This window comes from Nipponia nippon, unplaced genomic scaffold (genome assembly GCF_047370975.1).
Source record: "Nipponia nippon isolate SJK-2023a ecotype South Korea unplaced genomic scaffold, ASM4737097v1 scaffold_24, whole genome shotgun sequence".
Lineage (NCBI taxonomy): Eukaryota > Metazoa > Chordata > Aves > Pelecaniformes > Threskiornithidae > Nipponia > Nipponia nippon.
Genome location: NW_028262341.1, coordinates 863,938 through 884,819, shown reverse-complemented (window position 1 = coordinate 884,819; position 20,882 = coordinate 863,938). Strand labels below are relative to the sequence as shown.

The 20,882-nt window shown below is 43.5% G+C and overlaps 1 protein-coding gene across 12 annotated transcripts in view; it reads left to right on the top strand.

Annotated features, from left to right (window-relative positions):
• Positions 1-1,951: 1,951 nt before the first annotated feature.
• Positions 1,952-20,882, top strand: part of SSBP2 (single stranded DNA binding protein 2) — a 201,352-nt gene continuing 182,421 nt past the window's right edge. For 6 of the 12 annotated variants that reach the window (XM_087761480.1, XM_087761483.1, XM_087761477.1 and 3 more), the window contains exon 1: positions 1,966-2,109. In XM_087761480.1, the coding sequence (XP_087617606.1) occupies positions 2,051-2,109 (59 nt within the window). In that variant the 5' untranslated portion in view covers positions 1,966-2,050. Of the gene's footprint in view, positions 2,110-20,882 lie in introns of all 12 variants that reach the window. The other 6 variants (XM_087761485.1, XM_087761481.1, XM_087761474.1 and 3 more) reach the window with 4 other exon arrangements.

Below are 20,882 nucleotides of genomic sequence, written 5' to 3'. Positions count from 1 at the left end.
CTACAGTCTTTTGCCCCTTTTATCACCCAGATTCACTGTGCATTGTTCTTGTACTTTGTTTCCTTTTTTTGTTCTCACCCATGGTCATTTTCACCTCCTCTGTTAGCTTCTCCTACCCTTCCCTCCTCTCCTTCCTCGCTTGTTTTCTCCTGCCATTTCCCACTTACTTTCTTCTCCCGCCATAACCCACTGTTGCCACCCTTCTCATCGTTCTTTCTCCAGTTTTGCTGACGTAACTTGGAAGTAAGCAGGTCCGGCCATGATGCGGAGGCCGGTGCTTGGAAAGCCTAATTTACCTTTTTCACTAGACCCGCTCCACCCAGTCTCTCCCACTGACCTGTTAATACAAAAAATATAGCGGGGCAAAAGCCTGAGACAGGCAAACAACTTTGGCACAAAATGGCTTTTGTTGCGGTCTGCTTTAACCTGACGAATTATTGCAGCAAGTTGCAAAACCGTGCATCCCACAGAACCCGCGCCGTGACAGAATTGCCTACGTGCAGCCACGAGTACGCTGGACTCTTCAGCCTCTCCTTCCTCTTGTCTCTGCTACTCCATCGCTAATTTGTTCCAGTCGCTCATTAATACTCTCTTAATCCCCCGCCAACAATTTCACCTCACCGGTTCCTTCACTCTAGCAGCTCAAAATCCAGAGGATTGTTTTTTTCCTGCAGCTCCAACAACGATAAACAGATGCTGGTGGCCTACACCTCGTACAACTTCCCTCCTTGAATTTTGCGTGGCGCTTTTTGTTCGTGACCTTTGCCTGCCAACACAACGGGGAGATGGGTATATTTACAACCTGGCCTGACCAAAAAATCGCTCTGAGGGCTTGACATTAAATAGTAGAAGTCCCCTCGGGTTACACACGTGCGTAGGTTTACAAGATTAGTCACACGTTTGTAAAGATAAGCAAGTATCAACACTGGCAAAATTTGGGATTATACTTTAGCAGCAAAGGGAAAAAAATCCTGAGACCGGGGTACTTCAGAAAAAGCAAGTAATAAATGGTCCCAGTGGTTGCTCCCTTCCTATCATCTCTCTGGAGCACGCAATTATTTGCAATGTACCTTTAAAAAAATCAAAGCATTTCCTTGAATTTTCTTTGGACTATTTTTTTTTAAGCTTTTCTGAGGCACACTGTTTTGGTTCAGGAAATGTTTCCTCCCAGCCTCCAATCGCCACAGGCCGGTCTCGGCTCTCGCCCACGAGGCCCACGTTACCCTGCGGCCCCGAGAGCCGGGGCACGTCCCCGCCGCCGAGCCCCTGCGCCCCAGGCTCGCCCTCCCGTGACGGGGGGGGGGTCCCTCGGCCCGGCCCGACCCTTCCCAGCCCTGCGGGGGGTGGGGGGGCAACGGGTTTGACCTTCGGCGCCGAGGAAATGCGGGCGCCGGGCGGGAGGCGCCCGACCGGGGCTGGGGGGGTCGGGGGTCCCCGTGGGGTGCGGGCCAGGCGGGTGGCTCTGAGGGGCCGGGGGAGGCGACCCCGCGGGGGGGGGCGGGGGGGGGGGCCTCCCTGAGGAAGGCATCAGGCGGGCGCGGACCCCGAGGTGCCGTGGGCCTGGCGGCCGCCGAGGAGGGGGCTGCAGGCGGCGAGGGAGCGGGCGGCGCGGCGGGCTGAGGGGAGCGCGGGGGCCGGCGAGGGAGGGCGGGCGGGGAGGCCGCGGGCGGGCGGGCTGGCTGGCGCCGGCTGCCGAAAGAGTCCGGTCCGCAGTTTGCCGCTCGCCGCCGAGCTCTCCCTCGCCGGCAGCGGCGGCGGGCGGGTGGCGGCGGCTGGGAACAGCCGGTTGTTTAAAATCCTTCTAGAACCGTTTCTAATTCCCCCTTGCGCCGGGGAAGGGAGAGCGCGAGCGGGGGGGGGGAGGAGCCGAGGGGGAGGAGGGAGCAGCCCGTCCGGCTCTCCGCCTGTCCATCACCGGGCGGGGGGCGTGGCCGCCCGCGCGCCCGGCCAATGGGCGCTGTGTGTGGCGGCGTTTCCATGGTGACGGGGCTGTTCCCGGGGAGGCTGTGATGGGTTGACAGGTGCGTGACAGTCGGAGCTCTCTGCAGGCATGTACGGCAAAGGCAAGAGCAACAGCAGCGTCCCGTCCGACAGCCAGGCCAGGGAGAAGTGAGTACAGCCCGCCGGGCCGCGCGGCCGGACCGCGACCCTGCGCGCAAAGTAACTTTCCTGCCGGCGGGCGGTGCGGGGCGGTGCGGGGCGGGCGCGGGCGCGGCGGGAGGCCGGACGGACAGGCGGACGGACGGACCGACCGAGGGGGCCCGGCGCCGCCCGGGCCGGCGTGAGGGGGCCGGCAGCCGAGGGCGCGGGAGGGGCCGCGGAGGAGAGGAGGGGGGGGGGTCCCCGCGGCGGGACAGCGGCAGCCGGGCGCGGGGGGCCGCAGCCGGGCGTCCGTCCCCCCCCCCCTCCCTCCCTGCCGCGGCCGCTCCTCCGCGGGGCGGGCGGCCGAGCGACGCCGGGCTCCCCCCCTCTCCCCGTCCCCGGGGCCCTCCGCGGGGCTCGGCGGCGCAAGGTGCCGGGACAACTCCGGTAACAAAGAGCCCCGGCCCGGGGACGCGGACACGGGGGACACGGGAGGACGAGCGGGGGCCGCCTCCCGCCGTTTCCCAACTCGTCGCCTCGCAACTTTTCCCCGGGACCGCGCCGCCCGCCGGCCCCGGCCCCCGCGCATTGTTCTCCGGGGCGCACGGCGGGGGGGGGCGCCGCGCTCCGGCTCCCGCCCCGCCGAACAAAGGTGCTGCCGGGCTGGCACCCCCCGCTTTGGGGTTGGTTGGGTTTTTTTGGGGGGTGCCGGTGCGCGGCGGGGCTCCCTCGCACCCCCCGCTCCGGCCTGAATCCGGCTGGTGCCGAAACTGCCTGCAAAAACTACTTTTTTTTTTTTTTTTTTTTTTTTCTTCCCCCCGTGAATAAAATCGCCGGCTGAACCGCGCGAGGGCTGCTTTGTTTTTTTCTCTCCCCTCCCCGTGTAAGCGCACGGCTTTCGGGAGAGACCGACGGCGCCCGCGGGAAGCGGCGGGGAGCCGGGCCGCCGGTGCAGCCGCCCGGCGGGATGCGGCGGGCGGCCCGGCAGGGCTGGGGGTGCCTCCGTCCCCGAGCCCTCCGCTGCCTGTAGGGCAGGCGGGAAAGAACTGGGGAGGAAAAAGAGTTTTTGGAATGGACGGCGTCTCTTTAAGTTGCCTGTAGTGGCAGCTTCGTGGCGTTACCGAGGCCGGTTTAGCCCGGGGAGGAGGCGGCGGGGGTGAAGGGGGAGGAAGAGCCCCTGTGAAGAGGAGGAGGAGGGGTGTCGGAGGTGGCTTCAGCCCGGGGAAGGTGGGGGTAAGGCTGCTGGGGGGTCCGGGGATGGAGACCTCCGGCCAGAAACCAGGTTTGCACCTATCTGCTGCAAAAATCGCTTTGCTCCGGAATTTCATTTAACATCAGGCTCAATGCTCCGGGCACGGGTGATGAGTTTCCCTTCAGGCAGTTTGTCTTGAACCTTCACCTAAAAGTTTTTTGTTGTTGTTTTTTTGTTGGTTGGTTGGTTGGATTTTTTGCTACAGTGTTTTAGAGACTTCCTAATTCCAGAGACTGGCATGCATGCTTCCTGGAGCAGCAGCAGGCCAGGCATCCCTGTTGCTACAGGAGAGGGAGATTCTAGGGGAAATTTAAAGTGTTGTTATGTTTGGGAATTTCACATGTAACTTTGCGACGGAAAGGTGGAGGAAGACCGAGGCAGCACTGACATGAGATGTTAATTGCTAAGGTGGAGAGGGAGACACAACCTGGTCACTAAAATCTAATCAACTAGTGGCACTTCTTACTCCCAGTGTAGGAATAATTTTAAAAATAACTGCTCAAGTGGAGAGTGGAAGTGTTGTTTATTTGGTGTACCAAAATTATACAATTCAACCATTTTCTTGCGCTACATAGTTGCTGGTGTTTGTCAGTACACTTGGTAAGTTCCTGAAGGGCGCAGTAGGATCGCACCGTGGGACTAGATAAGACAAATCTACAGGGCTGCTGTTTCTTGGATCAGATGAAGATCATGCTCTTAATTCTGCTTTGCAAAAGCTACCCAGTACAAGCCACACACACAACTGTTCCGGTCCTAGGGCTGAAACTTTAAACTGTTTTTTCAGTTGTCTTCTTTCATTGTAGCTGATGTTTCTTCTGGGTTCTTGCTGCCATAAAGCACATAATATTTCATGCGGTATGAAAATGCTTAATAATTTTCAGGGCCAGCCGCCCAAACGGACCTATTGCCAAGTAGCAACTGCCCTCCTAAGTAAAGTTATGGGGGGCCTGCTAGATGGTGCTGTTTGATTTAAATACACTTAGTCTCCCACTCATTATAACTAACAGCTGGAAATGTGAATTCCTCATGTATAGATTATTTTATGTAAAACACTGAAATGGATTGTTCTTAAGTCGTGGACTTGATAGATCTGTATCTTCTTGGTAGCATCTACTTACGGATAAACACAACTGGGAATTTAGAAACACCCTCTTCCTCTCTCATCTTCCCCCCCCCCCCCTTCCTTTCCTTTAATTAAAAAAAAAAAAAAAAAGGGGGGTGCCTAAAGACTTGGTTTATGGCTGTGGAATGCCATTATATAGTCAACATTCCACATTTTTTTGTATTACATATTTTCAAGTTTCTCAGTAGATCAGATCACACCGTTGCCATTTTCATACACTTTCTTTCTGACATCCAAAAAGCTGTGATTAAATTTTTTTCCACTTTCTTACGACATTTTTTTACCGCCATGCAATGTTTCTCCCAAGGTGATGCATGAGTTCTTGTTCTGCTCAGAAAAGTTGCCATTGAATTAAATATCTCTACAAAGATACAGCTCCAACTTCTGCATGAGATGATTGTGTTAATTTGAAAACCACAGAGAAAATATGTATGTTTGACTAATAAATTTTTATTTAATCAAGAAGAACAGGACTATAATTATGTTTAATTTTGAAAGTTTTTGGAACAGAACATATAACTTTGTCATGTCTCCTCAAGGTTTTAAGTATCTAAAATGTGTAGCCAGTAACCAATCTCCAAAATACACTTGTAATAATTAAGGAAGTAAATTTAAAAAAAAAAAAAAATCTACCTCAGGTTTGGACGGCCTAATTATATGGAACATGTTTCTTCCCCATGAGGATGTGTGCCAGTGACAGGACTAGGGTGTGAAAAGAGTATTTATCAACTGTGGAAAAGATGTGTGTTGTTCAGATGTTGTTTGTAATCAAGGATGTGATATATTTTACAGAACAATCCGGTGCCAAATATGTTTGTAGCATGGTATCTCACTATATGCTGTCTTTAATATTTATGTCCTTTGAGGTTATGTGATTTCTATTAAAATGAACAAGTTTTGCAAGTCATTTACAGTAGCCCTTGGCAAATTTTCAGTTCCAAAGATGGTATTAGTTTTACGGTCTTTCCCTTTGTCCCGTCTGCCTGACCTTTGGGGTAAATTATCTGTACTGTGTAGCTTAACAACACATGTGAAGTGTGGATAGATGAATTGGGGAAAAATAATACCTAATTTTATGCCAGAGAGGTACAGTACAGCACAGCTAGGTAAAACACTAAAAATGAAGGCACACGATACCTGTGAGGCGTGAAGAAGAGGAAGAGAGAAAAATCACAAGTATTGTTGTGCCCCTTTCTCCCGTTCTGGAACAGCTGTGACTTAATTTTGGGTTCAGGCCATCCCTATTCCATAAAGGACAGGAAAGTTGTATTAAATAGTAGCTCTTCCACCACTCGTGCTGTGCCAGGGCCAAACAAGGCTCATCTACATTGTAAAAGGAAAAAGACTAAAATTTTTCTAAACATCTTCTTTTGTTATCTCTTCACAGCAGATGTATTTTTTTTTTCATTTTTTTTTCTTATTCCTTAAAATTGGATTAATTCAGATTCGGAGCTTGGACCTGCTGACATCTCGTTGAATGGTGAAACTCTGTAAACTTTTAATCTTGGAGAAAGAAGGACCGGACAATATGAATTTTATGTAGCTTTTGAAACAGCACTTTTATAGGCATTTGCAAATGGAACACTCTCTCTATATAATGTTTTATGCTAGAAAATATATGTAGAAAAATAGTTAAAAAAGAACATATATCATAAGGAAAACTAAATTCTGAAGGGATTACGTGTTTTCTGTTCAGTTGCCTTGACCTTTCAGTGGTCTTCTGAAGTAGTCTTTTTCCCAAGATGCCCTTACCTCGTGGCTCAGCAGACGTGCAGATTTTGTTTAAAAACTGACCGGGTGACTAGAGACTGTGATTTACTTTGATATAAAAGGATGCATGATCAAAATAACAACACAGAAGCAAGTGTTAGAGTTGGTTATTGATTGATTTTTCAGCTTGTTGTGGGAGAGAACATAGAGAAAGTGAGAATACTTGATTGCTGTTATCGTGGTATTCTTGCTCCATTTTTTTGCATGACCCCAGTTGTAAATGTGTCGTAAGTTTGATCTTGGCCAGTTGGTCACATGGAAGGAGATGGGTGTTTCGTCTTTTCCATTTTGCTGCTGCTTTGAAGAAGAAAGAAGATGTCTCCTTTGTTGTTTCTCCTCAAGTCTGCCTTGGGTGGTTGGCTGCTCAGATGTACGGCTCCTTTATATGAGTGGTGTGGGTGCTTGCCTTGATAGATCTCTCTTCCCAAGCAGGAAAGCGGAGTGAAATTTACACAACTTCTGTCATTTTCTTGTTGATGCCAGTAGGGTTCTCTGTAAATAGAGAAAAACTCACCAATGCTTTCCTCATTTGATACTGCTGCTGTTTAGGAAAACTGAGATTTCCCAGGTCTTTTGAGGATTTGTGGATTTCTAGAGATAGAGTGGGGTTTTTTGTTTTGTTTTGTTTCCTTTCAAATTTGGAAAGATAACATTGCATGGATTTACAGTAGTTAGGTTGCCTTTTTCTACTGTAAGGTTTGTAAGCTACATAAAAATGAGATACAGATTAAAATTAATTGGCTTCAATGATAAATTTGCTGCTCAACCCTGGGAAATGGTGAACTAGTTTTTCAAGTTTCAGGTGGTGAAAGATATATTGATCTCTCTCTTTTTTTTTTTTTTCCCTTTGAAAACAAAATTGGTAGTTTAATCCAGCCTTTTTTAAAAAAAATTATGTTTGACATTTGTACATTGATTTCATCCATCAGGTCTACCTTGTAAAAGGGAGTCTATGAACATACGCTTTTTGCAATTTCAAGAGAATATACTTTTTAATAAGGGAGAGCACAGAAGGGAAGGTTCTAGAAATAGTAACTATTTATCAGTACTTAGGGTTGATCACAGTGCTTCAGGTACTGTTTTACACTGCACAGGTATGTTGGACAGCATATGAAGGCATTTCAGATAATGTATATACTGCAATTCAGACCATTAAGAATAACTGCTTTTGTTGTGTAGATTTAACACGTACTGATAGTGGGAATGATAGCTGTGTTGGACTGTAGAAACATACTTCAGTGTAGCAGCGTCCTGAAATACATACCCAACTTTTAAGTGTATTGCATACGGCTGGGGTATTTGTTTCCATACAGTTCAGCACATACAAGTACTTTATTGGACTGGCAAGAACCAAGGAAAAAAAGATGCTTCAGTTTCTGCATTGCTTCCTCTATGCAATTGGTCAGCTCACAAAAGGTTCGGGGTTTTTTTCTTCTGCTTTTTCTTAATGATGAACATTATGAGGTGTCTGATTCCAGCTTTCGTAGGCTTTGTAGTGCCAAGCAAACTTTTGCTACTGAAGAGCAAGGATTTCTGGATCCTGCTCAGACCCACTGGGTACAGCAAATGCACTCTTGACCTCAGCAAATATGATTTGGGCTTGGCTACAAGATCATTAAATCTTCCTGGAGGAGACAGTAATTAACAGAAACGGGTATATATTAATAATTCATTTTGCTTAAATTGTAGGCATATGATAATGTCACAAGTATTAAAGTAGCCAAATGACATTGTTATAACTTTGCCAAACTTGAACTGTTTGGGTGGAAAATTTATAATGGCTTATATATGCTTGTGCTGATTTATTTAATTTCTGTATGTGCAAAATTTCAGTTGAAATGTTTTGGCTGATTTTGAAAATTCGACAATGAAGAAATGTGTTTTCCAATGTTTTAACAAGTTCTCACAACTTTTACCGTGGAAGACCAATAGTACCCCTCTCCTTTGAAACACTTGAAATCTGGTTGAAAGAGGGTGAGGGATTTTATTCCAGGGATGTGTCTTTTGCTATTTGCATGACAAAGCATCTGAATTTAGCCAGGATACAAGCCTTTTCAAAAAGATCAATTTGCATATGCTGAGGGCTTACTAACTGTAATTGCTGAATATTTCATCTTTGCTGGGAGCACAGTGGATACTGGGATCAGAGGAGTGGCTTGGGGAGAAAAAACAGGACTGGGTGCTGTTGGGAAGGAGAGTGTAAGTACAAGCAGTTGGAGCCTGCAGCCCTGAGACGCCAGCCATTGAGATAACAGGGGCTGGCTCTTGAAGGAGGATGGAGGAGGCAGGGTGGAAATGGCCGGTCTGGAGAGAAGAGACAAAGAATAGCTCCCCGAGGGGACGGGCATTGGGATTGGAGATCTGGGTGGGAGCTGGTGCATCTAGAGAAGGAAAACAGACCTGGTGCAAAGCAGGGAGCAGAGCCAGGACAGAGATGCCTTCAAGGAGACAGGTCAGGAAGTGGAAGGTTTTTGTTAAGTTAGGAGGAACATACTGTCCTTCCAGGTACTAGAAAATGACCGTTCCTTTGCTGCCAGCAAGTATCTGTGAGACTGAAAGGTAAAATGGCTTATCTTCAAGATAAAACCTACAAACACCTGTGAAATACTGAATTGACTGAAATGGCAGAGAGGTGTGTGGTAGTCCTAAAACCTGCAGCTCCGATGAGATGTCAGAGCTTTGGGAGGGAAGGATAGGATTTGCCGTTCAAAAGCAGCTGGAATAGTGTGTCTGTATGTGTCCGAGTGCAATGTCTGGATGTTGTACTTGCATTCTCAATAACGTTCTCTTAACTTGGAAAATAGGGATGTATACTAAGCATTGTTCTTACTTTGTCTTCATTTGCATGCTCACTGATTTATTTTTTTTTCCTCTGGAAAAACTCTGGGTTTTTTATTGTGCAGAATAGAGCATTGTTTTCATAATGAGTAGCTATTTGATAATTTGCTATTTTGCTGTCATGTGGTATGTGCCTTATGGCTGACTTGCTGTTTCATAATACAGCTGTTCCTAGAGGAAGAACATGTTGTTTCTTTGGTGCCCAGCACCACGGTGCCTGAGTTTCACAAACCTTTAAAAATATGCATCAAGCCACTCCTGCCTGCCTGCCTGCCTGCTGGTTTTAGAAATAGCAGTAAGGTGCAGAAAGGTGAAAGGCAAAAATACTTGCTGATTATTGGGTGCCCAGTTGGAGCTGTGTAGCTCTGAATTTTTTTGGAGCATCACATAAACCACTCGTGTGTATGTACAACTTCTACCGTCTCTTTTGCCTATGATACTAAGGATGAGATGCCATTTTATCACATTGGGCATCCAGAAGATGAGGAACAGAAAATTATTTATCCCCTGGGCAAAGTTTGTTTCAGCCGAGTGGCTTATAGCATAGAGCCATCCTGTGGCACGCCCAGAGATGGAGGACCATTTCAGGTCCATTTCAGGAGGAGAACCATTTCAGAAGGACCTGTCTGTGGCATGGTCCCCTCCACCCCCAAGTCTGCCATCTCTCCTGGTACACCACGCTGCTTCTGCCTCAGACGGACTGTGATTCAGTCCAGGACAGGATAGAAATACGCAGTGTCGTGAGCTACATAATGGCTGAAGCCTGATTTCCTGGACATCTATGTTCTTGAGGCCACGATGCGGTGTTTCTGTGAAAGCAAACAGCTGAAGCAACTTGTAGAAATGTAATATTGTTTTGAGACAGCTGTCTCTTTTTTGGATATAGTTGAAACTGGAAAATGAACTCAGAAGTTATCCAGGGTGGACAGTTGCGTGCTGAGACACAGCATGGCCTCACAAGCCTGCTTTCCTTAGGGAGGGAGACTACAAATTTTATGATTCAGGGTGGTACTGTAATTGGGTAGAGCCACTTCATGATGACCGCTCCATGAACCCTCAGGGTGCAGAAAAGGGCACGATCCTGCACAGCGTAGTGTGGTACTCTAGAAGTGGAGATAATCAGCAACTGCTCAAAATGGTTGCTTTTAGAGTTTTCTGCAAAAGCTTCCTTGGGTGCCATCAAGAACACAGTTAGATGATGGGTTTTCATCATGAGTATCCAGAAGCTAAAATTTTAAGGCTTCTCAGCTGTGTTGCTTGCAATTAGGGCCACTTTGGGGCCATTAGGGCCTGCTTTGTTCATGTACAAACAGGCCAGAAAGGAGTGCTGGTCCAGGCTGAGTCAAAGCTGAAGTTTCTTTTCCTGGTGCCTGCTCAGTTGAGCCACAGACCCCTAAGTCCAGATCGTTTAGGTAGTGGTCAGGTAATACACAGCTGTTGTTTCAACTACTAAGAGAAGGTCTTCCTCCGGTAGCAACAAACATGTTAATTCAGAAATCTTTATGACCTCTGTGCGTGCTTCTCTAGGCTTTAGGATATTTCTCTCTTCCAGTCCCGGGAAGGTAACAGGTGAGAATATGAAATATTCTTTTCTAAGAAACTGAAAGGTGGCAGTAGTCAAGACCATAGTGTCCTAGCTTTTTTCTTTCCCACTTCATTAAATATAAAATATAAAAATAAACTGAAAATTTTTGTGGTGCGTCATTTTTTTCCCCGTCAAATCTTCTGTGATTCTTGCCTATGGACTCTTTTTGGTTTTTCTCCATATTATTAGTAGTGTGTCCAGATCAGAGCCTAGAGCTGAGCAGAATGAAATAATTACCTCTCTTTTGAGATAATACATACTACTTGGGTTTTATATATAAAACATTGATACTAATACTCCCTAGATCACTTGCCTGGTTTTTGTTGTGGTTGGGTTTTGTTGTTTTTTGCTTTTTTTTAAATAATCCATTTTGCAATCCACATGCCCTCCAGGTTCTCTTTACAATACTGCTGCCTAGCCAATTATTCCCCATTTCATATTTGTGTATTTGATTTCTTATTCCTGAGCATAGTACTCTACATTTGTCTGTATTGAATTTTCTCTTATTAACTTTCCTTATTCTGTTCATGTCCCCAAAAGGGCTTATAATCTTTCCCAACTTATCATGTACACTTTTGTATTTCTACATACAAGTCATTAATGAAAGTCTTTTAATGGAATTGGCTTAGGATAGCAAGAGCTTTCTTGAAACGTTCTCTCATTTGTAGAAACATTATTTTTTTCATGTGACTGTACACCATTTTTTCATTTAATGAAGACTGTTTGCTTATGTAGATGCCATGTGGCAGGCTAAGAATCAAAACTCTTACATTTTAACTTTTAGTAAGCCATCTACATGTTCCTCCATACCCACTGCGCAGTCTCCCTTCCAAGTAAACCACACTGAGCTGACAGGTTCTTTTTCTTGATGGATAATGGTGACTCTTTCTTATCTTTGTATTCTGAAGGTGTTTATAAATTTGTTTCTGGAATTGTTTTCTGTATATTTTTTGATAGTCAAGCTGATGTCTGCGTGAAATTTCCTTTTTTTTAAAAACATTTTATACATGCTATGGCATGCTAAGATTTTTCCGTTTCTTGGGGTTTTTTTGTTTTGTTTTCTCCAATACCAAGCTAATGTAATATGGGTAAACAGGCCAAAATGGTGATTCCTGCTCATCATGTGAGTGCTTGGACAGTCGGACAGAGAAGCTGGACGGCTCATTTCTGCTCGCCTGTATCTTGCTTGCTTTTCTGTGCAGTGGCGGAACTTCACCTGGTACTGTGGTGTGAGTTTGAGTTTAACCTGAAGAGCCAAGCAAGTTCAGATCCTCTTTTTTTTGTTTTGTTTTTCTAAGAAAGTGGCCTAACATCTAGGCTATTGTATAGCACCTTGACAAACATCTCGCTGTCGCGCTCCCCTAAGTGCCCCCTTAGACAATGGCCCCTGGAAGCCCTTCCTCCTCCCCTTCCCTTTGCACCTCCATTCCCTGTGCCCAGAGCGACCTGAGCCTCTTGGGTACGAGCCTTTGGCTCCTCCAAACCCCAGCTTGCACGCAGCTTTCACATCCACATCTTGTCTTCAGGAAAACCAGCTTCATTTGTGATAAAAGAGCCAAAATGTGAATGAATATAATTCATGTTGCCCATTTATTTTCTGTAGGCTTTTCAAAATGCTTGCGGTCTTTCTTCAGGCCAGTGTATTGGAGTTTTCGGGTTTTAGTTTTAAGCTGGACCCACCCATGAAAGAACAGTGACTGGGTGGATTTCCTTCTTCTAAGTGTATTGAGAACACGCTTTTTTACCCACCTTGTTTCCTGTGCGAATATCAGTTAGGACATTACCAATTTGTAAGAATCTGGATGTCGGAAATCACACTTCTTATGGCAGGTGCCGTTTGTCAGCTCTGGCTGTGGATCATGGGGGTTGTCTAGCTCCTCAGCGGCCCCTAGCATTGAATTCACAGACTGCTTGATCCCATCCTTGTTAGCCTTCACAGTCTGCCTTTGGGCTTGTTGTTTCGGTGTGAAGCTCAGTTGTTCAGGTAGAAGCATTTAGCTGGGAGCTGACCATGATGTAACCAACGCTTTTTGCTAAGTTTGTATGGGTCTAGTTGAAGTACAACCCTGGATGCTAACCCCAAAGGCTTGAAGGGATTGACCAGTGAAAGTGCTGGTTTGCTACATAGGCTTGGTTATTTTGTTTCTTTCCTGTCTCCCATTCCTAAATAAAAGTCTGCCTTTGGAAGAGGGAATTTCAATCACGAAGAAGAAATTAATGTAAGAAGGTACTGATTACATAGTGTACTGTGTTTTATATTAATTTTCATTTTGTTTGCAATGCCTCTGACTTTTGGGAGAGATTTCACCTTAAACAAAACGAAACCCCTATAATTTTTCTAGAAAGAAGCCAGTGTTTTGAAAATACAGAAGCAATAAGTTATCAGCGTCGGTGAATTCCAGTCCATGCAATATTTTTTCATATTGATATTCAAAATGTCTTGTTACTAGCAGATGCATTATTAAATTAATAAGTTTGGAGATTTAATAAGAATGTTCCACTGTTGGGACCAAGTATTTTTGCAGGTAGTTAGAGGAAGGTAAAATACTATCTATGTTTTCTGTGGTAATCAACTTAATGCTTCTAAAAAAGTGGCAGTGTTAGTCTTAGAAACTGTTTTTATAGGTTAAAAAAATTGTAGCAAAATCAGTGGCAACCTCAGGTAGCTTGTGTTGTCATGTTGGGCTTTCCCTGGCAAGGGCTGTGCTTTCTGAAGAAAATACTTGAGTGCAGAAATGAAACTGTAATTCCTTAATGAATATGTTGTTCTTGACAGTCTCAGGACAAAATGGATCATGTGGCTGAGAGGCTGTATGGTTGTGTGATTTACGAGGCTGGAAGCAAGGATGCCACCCGATGCTCCTGTTACGGAAGTTGTGGTGCTTTATCAGATCCTTGTAATTGCAACAGCAAGATTTGGTAAACCAAACCCCCTTTGCTTTCTCCATGCTAAATGTTTTATTTACCGTTCTTCTCTCCCAAGTGACCCTCAAAGAATGGGGGCCAGTCTCGGATGGCTCCGATTACTCCTGTTTAGCTCATCCTTTGAATCGAGGCAGTGGTGGGGAGTCGATAGACACCATTTATATGGTCAGGAGCGTGGATGAGTTAATGAAATTTCGTCAGGTGTATCAAGAATAATGAAGCTCCCCTGCCGAATCTGAAAATGCCCTAGAAGTGAAGGTTAGGACCCCCATTGACAGTCTCTTGAACTGTTAGGCTCCTTTAATTGTTTATTGCTAAACCCTTCCCAAACCAGTGTATATTGATTAATGTGCCTTGCACTGTGAATTGCAAGTAAAAGGCTTTGGAGTAATATAGTGAAAAGTTGTCTGAATTTATTGCATCTTCTGTAAGTGCTTCCTAAACTTTGGTAAACTGCTGCTCGGTAGCTTGTTCCAGCAGTTAGTCGTCTTTGGTGACAGGCAGCAGAACTGCTGGTGCCTCCTGCCACTGCACAGGTAGGGGACTCGCTCCCTTCTGAAAAGTCAAAAAGACTTCTGTGATGATGCCAGTGTTAATAAAATATTTCTAGAGTATTATACATGGAGAGGATGTTTCAAAAACTTAAAGGCATATATCCTGGCCTGAAGGAATTAAGTTTGTTTTTCCTGTGTGCTCACGTGCGTGTTGTAAAATAGTATAAATGAAAGTCGACTTTCTGGATTGGAATAGGAAAAGTACATGATCAACAAATAAACACCTAGAGCTTGCATACAGAAAAATACAAAGCTAGAAAAGATAAAGGAGAGCTTCTGATCAGAAGATGAAGAGCAGTGGGAGAAATACGAAAATATGCCTCCAGTAACGGTAATATGCTTGACAAGCAGATCTGAAAGGTACAACACATTGGTGTTTCTGACTTCTGCTGCAGCTCCTCAAATTCAGTGTCACTTTTAATTTTACTATCTGTATATCTAATTCTTTATAAAATAAAGATGTTTACTCTTATGAGACCAATATCTGTAGACATGTGTAACTGCAAACCTAGTTGTACATATTTTAAAATTGTTTTAGAACTAAAATGAAAGACTATAATGCAGCAGAACACAAAGAAAGCTGTATCTTATGCTTTGAGGATGCAAGACTTAAATAATTTGTCCAGCTGTAGCTGGGGAACCTATAAAGAGTGAATGAAAAAATTATTTTGAATGATTTCACAAAACATCTTAAATAGATTATTAAAAACAAAATCAGACTGAATACTGGATGCAGGTATATTTGTATTAATTCTAGTAATTGAGTAAGTTACTTATAAATCTTTACCAATATTTCCCCAACAGCCCTGTAAGTCTGTAATTAATTATTCAAAATTAGAGGAAAAAAAAAAGTTTGCAGTTGCCTGGTGTCAGTCTCCAATTCTGTGTGGGATTACTCATTTGAAAAAAAAAAAAGGCATAATAGACAGGAGAATGTTTTCTTGTCTTAAAACCATAACTATTTTTCCCCTGTAAAATGATACAACTGAATTGAGCAGTGTTTCACTCGTATCACTATCTAGTAAAGCTCTTACAAAATACTTTAGAAAGTTGGAAAAGGACTCTGTGATTTTCATACTTAGACTGCAAGCCAAACAAATGCATTTGAAAATGTACAGCCATGCCTACAACAGATTGTGGTTGTACTGGTTCTATATACCAGGCGGTCGCATGGACACGTTTGACAAGGAGCATCGGCTGAAAACTGCAGGCTGTATTAGGGACTACAGCAAGATTTTACAGTGATAAAACTCTTAGTCTTGTTTCTCCCTCTTTAATACCATCTTGATCCTTAGTAGCCTGAAATAGTAAAACACTCAAGACATCATCCAAATCTAAAAATCTTTGTTTCCTGCTTTGTTGGAGCAGCCAGCTTTGCACGCATAGCGCCGATTCACAGTTACCCACTACTTAAGGAGGTACACTTGTAGCAATGTTCATTTTCATGGCTAAAGTGCTTGAAATGCTCAAGCACTGAGCATCCATGTAGCTGGATGTCTTCTGGCGTGGTCACAGGCTTTGAAACAAATCGGGAGTGTTTGTTAAAAGATAGTGTGGGCAAAGCAAAAGAGAAGGTAGTGCAAATGGGACTTTCTGCTAATGGAAGAGTAGGGATGATAAAGTGCAGCTGAGAGGAAACACATAAAACTTATGAAAGTGTTTTCATATTAGTTTCAGTTTAATTTCTCTTTGCACAGTGTATACATTCAATAGACAAAACATAATTAGAGGGGCTCTCTGGTGTAGTGTAGTGTTACAGAGAAGAGCTTTGCTTCTACAAAGGGTTGTGTACTTAAGTGAGCACACTCTTCTGTTCAGCACAAACATTGGAAATTCTCACTAATTCAGGATAGAAGTGGAAAACTAATAGAGGAAAATGAAGGGAAACCTCACCAATGACAGTGTCACATATGCCTGAGGCTTTCTAACACCTTATTTTGAAGCATTCCAGCGGGGCTGTAACGGGAAACAAGAAACTAGATTAAAGAGACCAACAGTGTATAATTTGGCAACGTAGTTCCTGTGTGTTCTGCAGCATCAAAATGGATTTTTTTCATATTCATTTTGACTTTGTGATTCAGATATGGATTTCAGCTAAACTTAAAACCAGTTCAGTGACAGTTACTTTTTAGCATGGACACAACTTTCTTGGAATTTGTTTTTCCAGTCCAATAGCATATTTAAAGAATTAACATAACTGAAGAAAGATGACCATTGCATTCTCCCAGTCTGAAACTGAATGTACTGATTTTCCATATTGTATTCTGTGTGTATGTGTGTATGCATAGGTGTATGTATATATTCAAGCTTGGTATCTTTGTCCTTAGAACAGACAACGGACATCACCTGCATGTATTGAATCACAGAAGCAGGTTGATTAGAAAAAAAAAACCAAACAACAAACCATTTTCATTCAAATATGGAATAAAATCAGAAGAGGCATTTTCAGAGTTCATGTACTAACTGCAGTCTTGATCCATTTCTGAGCTTATTCAGTGTCACCCTTATACTCTTTGTCATGTCTCTTGGTATGGAACCATGAAATTTACTGTGTCCTACCTATGGCCTGCATATGGTCTGCTGTGTAATAACTGCAATTACCTCACCAAGGCTGACTTCATATTCAACACCTGTGATTTACTTCTCTTTGGGAGCAATGACAGGAGTACCCAACAACCAAACTTCTTAAAGCAAGGTACTTGTTTAGAGCAATGTGAACGAAAGCATCTGAAAATAACAAAAGCTGTCTATGTATATAATTTTTTTTCTGCCTAGGAATGTACAACTCCTCTAATGCTTATCTGGTAAAACAAGCTTCTGATTCCTCCAAAAAACTTCCATCGGTGTGTCTCCCTGGACAGACGCCGGGCAATTGACACAAGCTTATCCAAGAAAGACAGAGGTGTTTTTCTTCCCTTTTGGCAGCCCAAGTGACCTGAAGAAGTTTTGTGCCCCAAAAGTTTATTCTTTTTTTTGTTTGCCCTTTGTTTTTTTCCCAGCTCTATTGATTTGGTCTAGTGAAAAAAAAAAAAAAATAGTACTTACAGATTTGGCCTTACAGTGTCCTTAGACCATCATACCTGCCATACCTTAAACAGTACCATGGCTGGAGTCCAGAGCAGCATCTTCTGTTGTGAGAGAACTTCACAGTCCAGTTCCTTGGTTTGGGGAAATTGTGAAGGCAACATGAACAACAGGATGAAGTACATGGTGCCAGTCCATTTTCTTGCCTGTTGGTCCTCTCCTAGCTCATCCCTTAGCACGTGCATTGCAAAAACTGAAGTGTTTGCTTGTTGACAATTAACTTTACTACAGTTGTTTGTGAAAGGCTTGTTATATGACATAGTGTACAGTCAAAGAGGTAGAGAATCTGTGCTTTGGGAAAGATGAGGTTAATGTGCTGGATGCAGAGGACTGAGTAATGTGAATGGAGTGGGACCTGTGCTCTTAAGCTAGCAGCAGATAGTTTAGCTAAACATAAACATTCGAAGAGGACAGGCCAGACGTTCCCCTTTTTGAAATAATACTTAAACCATCTTAGGTATCGAGGTTGTGTTTGAACCCTGTTTGCTCCACAGCCTTACGGCTTTATCTTACTTTACAAGATAAAAAAGCTGTGTATTCTACACTAATATATGATGTGCTTGGCTACTCAGAGATGCTCCTTGGACCAGGCTTCCCATCTCCTCATCCTTGAACCCACTGTTTAGCATGGGAAGCTTCCCAGCATCTCTCTGCATGTTTTTTCATCCAACATGTAAAAGGGAGAAATCAGTTCTATAAATTGGTAGAAAAGATCATAACATTCAGTGACGCGATTTAGTCCATGAGTGTGACATTCCTTCAGTGAAGATGTTGAGGTGTCCTTACATACTAGTCAAGGTTGTTTTTCATTAACATTCAAAGTTTCAAATTCAGTAAACTATCATTTTCCAGCCCACAGATGCTCTGCCTCTTAATATTCTGCATTTGTTATTTAGAGTCTAAGAATGTCACTGCTTGGAGTGGCCGAGATATGAGTATTTCCTAGTGGCAGAATTATCTTTTTTCTTTTTTAATGTCACACAGTTTGTAAAATCAAGTAAATTTCAGCTATCTCTTGGGTATTCATGTAAGTGATGTTCAACTACAGTGTCTGCTGGAGGTCAGCAGACTTGTACCAGTATTCTCTTTCTTTTCTAAATTTCTATTTCTTCAGGTAAGTGGACACCTTAGTGTATGGAAGCATCCTGCCCTTCTGTTGGATGCTGTGTGGAAGGAGGTACTTGAGATGGTTCTAAAAAATCCAAACCCTTTTGAGTGTCTCTAGTGTAGTATGACCCAACGTGATGTACAAGTTTCAATTATGAGATTACGGAATGGTAAGACTGTGTGATACACTTTAGCAAGATCATTTCTCTTTATGCAGTTCCTCCAGCACTTCAAGAATTTTCCATCCAAAATGAAGAAATGTGGTGCTGTTGCAGATTATTTGCTGGTTTCATTGTCCTAAAACATGATGGTTGCTGTGTTTCTTTTATAGTTGATATGAACCCATTCTGCTGGCCTTCTTTACTCTTCTGAGTGTGGAAGGCTGTTAAATATAGGTGGATCATGCTTGCTTTTCGATACCCTGCCTGCTAACAAAAATGAAACAGCTGAATGACGTACATGTGTCTACCTGCAAACCAAAACAAAGCTGGTTTATCTAGGTCTGGCTTTGCTCATTTATGTCACCTTAAGTTTGAAAAATAAGAAATAAAGAATAGAGCCTGGATCTGGAAATCTTGTTGGCTAAGAGGTTAATTTAAAGTATCTATCATCTTTCGGTTCTTGCTGTAGGTGTTAGCAGCATTCTAGAGGAGCATCCCACTTGAGGGGAAGAGTTTGCCTGGGCAGAAGGCTCCAGGAGCAATCATTTACTCGGTTTGGTCATTTACCTTTCTCTGAAGACCTTCAAGTGCCACAGGTCGTCCCTCAGGGCAAGAGTACTGTGTGTATTACGAAAGTCCCTCAGGGCAAGAGTACTGTGTGTATTACGAAACTGTTGTGGTAACCGTTTCAGATTGATGCCGGGGTCAGGAACTGTGGAACTGTGTTTCGGTGGTGGAGGGAGAGGGGAATGGCTCTTCTCCTCCCACCAGGATTTCACGGTTGGGTTTGTATCCTGGTTCCCCCACCCCATGCCTCCTTCCAGTGTGTACTGTATGTTGATAGGGGTGAGTCACCTCTTCTATTATGTTTTGAATACTTTCTTCCCAAATGTAGTTTATTTTCTGCGGGGAAGGGAAAGAATTTATGCTGTCCTGGTTCCTTATTTTTATCAGACCTCTGCTAACAACTTCCAGCTGAGGGAGTTCTTGGTATTTTTAGCCTGCGATATTTAGCTATTTGAGCGTCTTTACACGTTTTCCCCTGATATATATTAACGGGGTGGTGGTGGGGGGATTATTCTTGTCAGTTAATATATTCATAAGCATGCTTGCCAAATTGCCTGCACTTATTCCCAGGAATTTGAACACTTCAAAACTGGGGAGAAGTTTGAGTCCTGGCCTGAAGTATTTGAATCAGCCTCATTACTCCATTCTCTGACTGATGCTGCTGTAGCTGTGTTCTCACTGAATCTTCCTCTTTCTTTTAAGAGGTTGTGTTTAGTATTAAAAATGTATGTAATTGATATTCTGCTTCAAAACATTCAGAAGTAAATAGCCTAAAAAAGAGAATGTTAAAATGGGAACTTGCACTATGAAATATAAATCCTCTGAAATTCTCTTTGTTCCTCTTTTTTCCAAGTATCTTTTAAGCACCACAATCCTCTATCTTATTATTAGTGTTACTATTTTATTGATTACCTGGCTTACAGTCTGATGAAGTTCTTTAATATTCCAAATATTGAACTTGCTGGCACATCTTGTATACACAGCATTTTCAAGTTTCTGAATAACCTTAGCCTTCCATGAAATTTACATGAATGTTACTTTCAAAGAAAATACTAAAAATGCTTCACATCAGCCTTTTGCCTTTAAGAACCACTTTAACCTGTTTAACCATAATTTCACAGATCCTATTATCATCAGTTCTTTTCCCTTTTCCTAACAAAGTTTCAGATTAAAGATTGAAAGCTCTCTTGGTTTTTTTGCCACGGCTGCTCCTGTGTATTGAAAACAATAACCTGTTTGAATAGTAACTCTGTTTAGGTCATTGGACTAATACCTTATTTAGGCAAATGATTCCTCCAAATTTTTTGAGAATATTGTTATTTTTGTTAAACTTACTGGTTATACATATACTTGCCTCAGTGAAATGTAGTGATTCCAGCAAATACTCCAGAGGTGTCTCTGTAGGACTGGGGAGGTGGGGGTGACAGGGGCAGATGGTGGAAATCATGCTCAGTTTAAAATGAGAATTAAATGGCATTTGCTGTTGGCTATAAATTGTCCATACTACCTTTTTCTCATTATCCCCTCCAAGATATTTGTTTACATGTGGCAATATATTACATTGCTCTACTCCTATCCACTTAGCTATCTGATGCAATTCTGCAGAGTGGGTAGATGACTTCGTGCCATCTATGCAGAGTCTTTGTCTTGAGTCCTCTGATTGCCAGTCTGGTCTGTGGCATAAGTTAGATCCGCTTGAAGGCTGCCAACAACCGCCAGGATATATCCTATTAATTGGGACCAGCTGGATACAAGTATGTATTGGCAAGTCTACAGCAGCTCTACGCAACCCATTACAGCAGCTCTTCACCACCCAACTATTCCTTTAGGGACC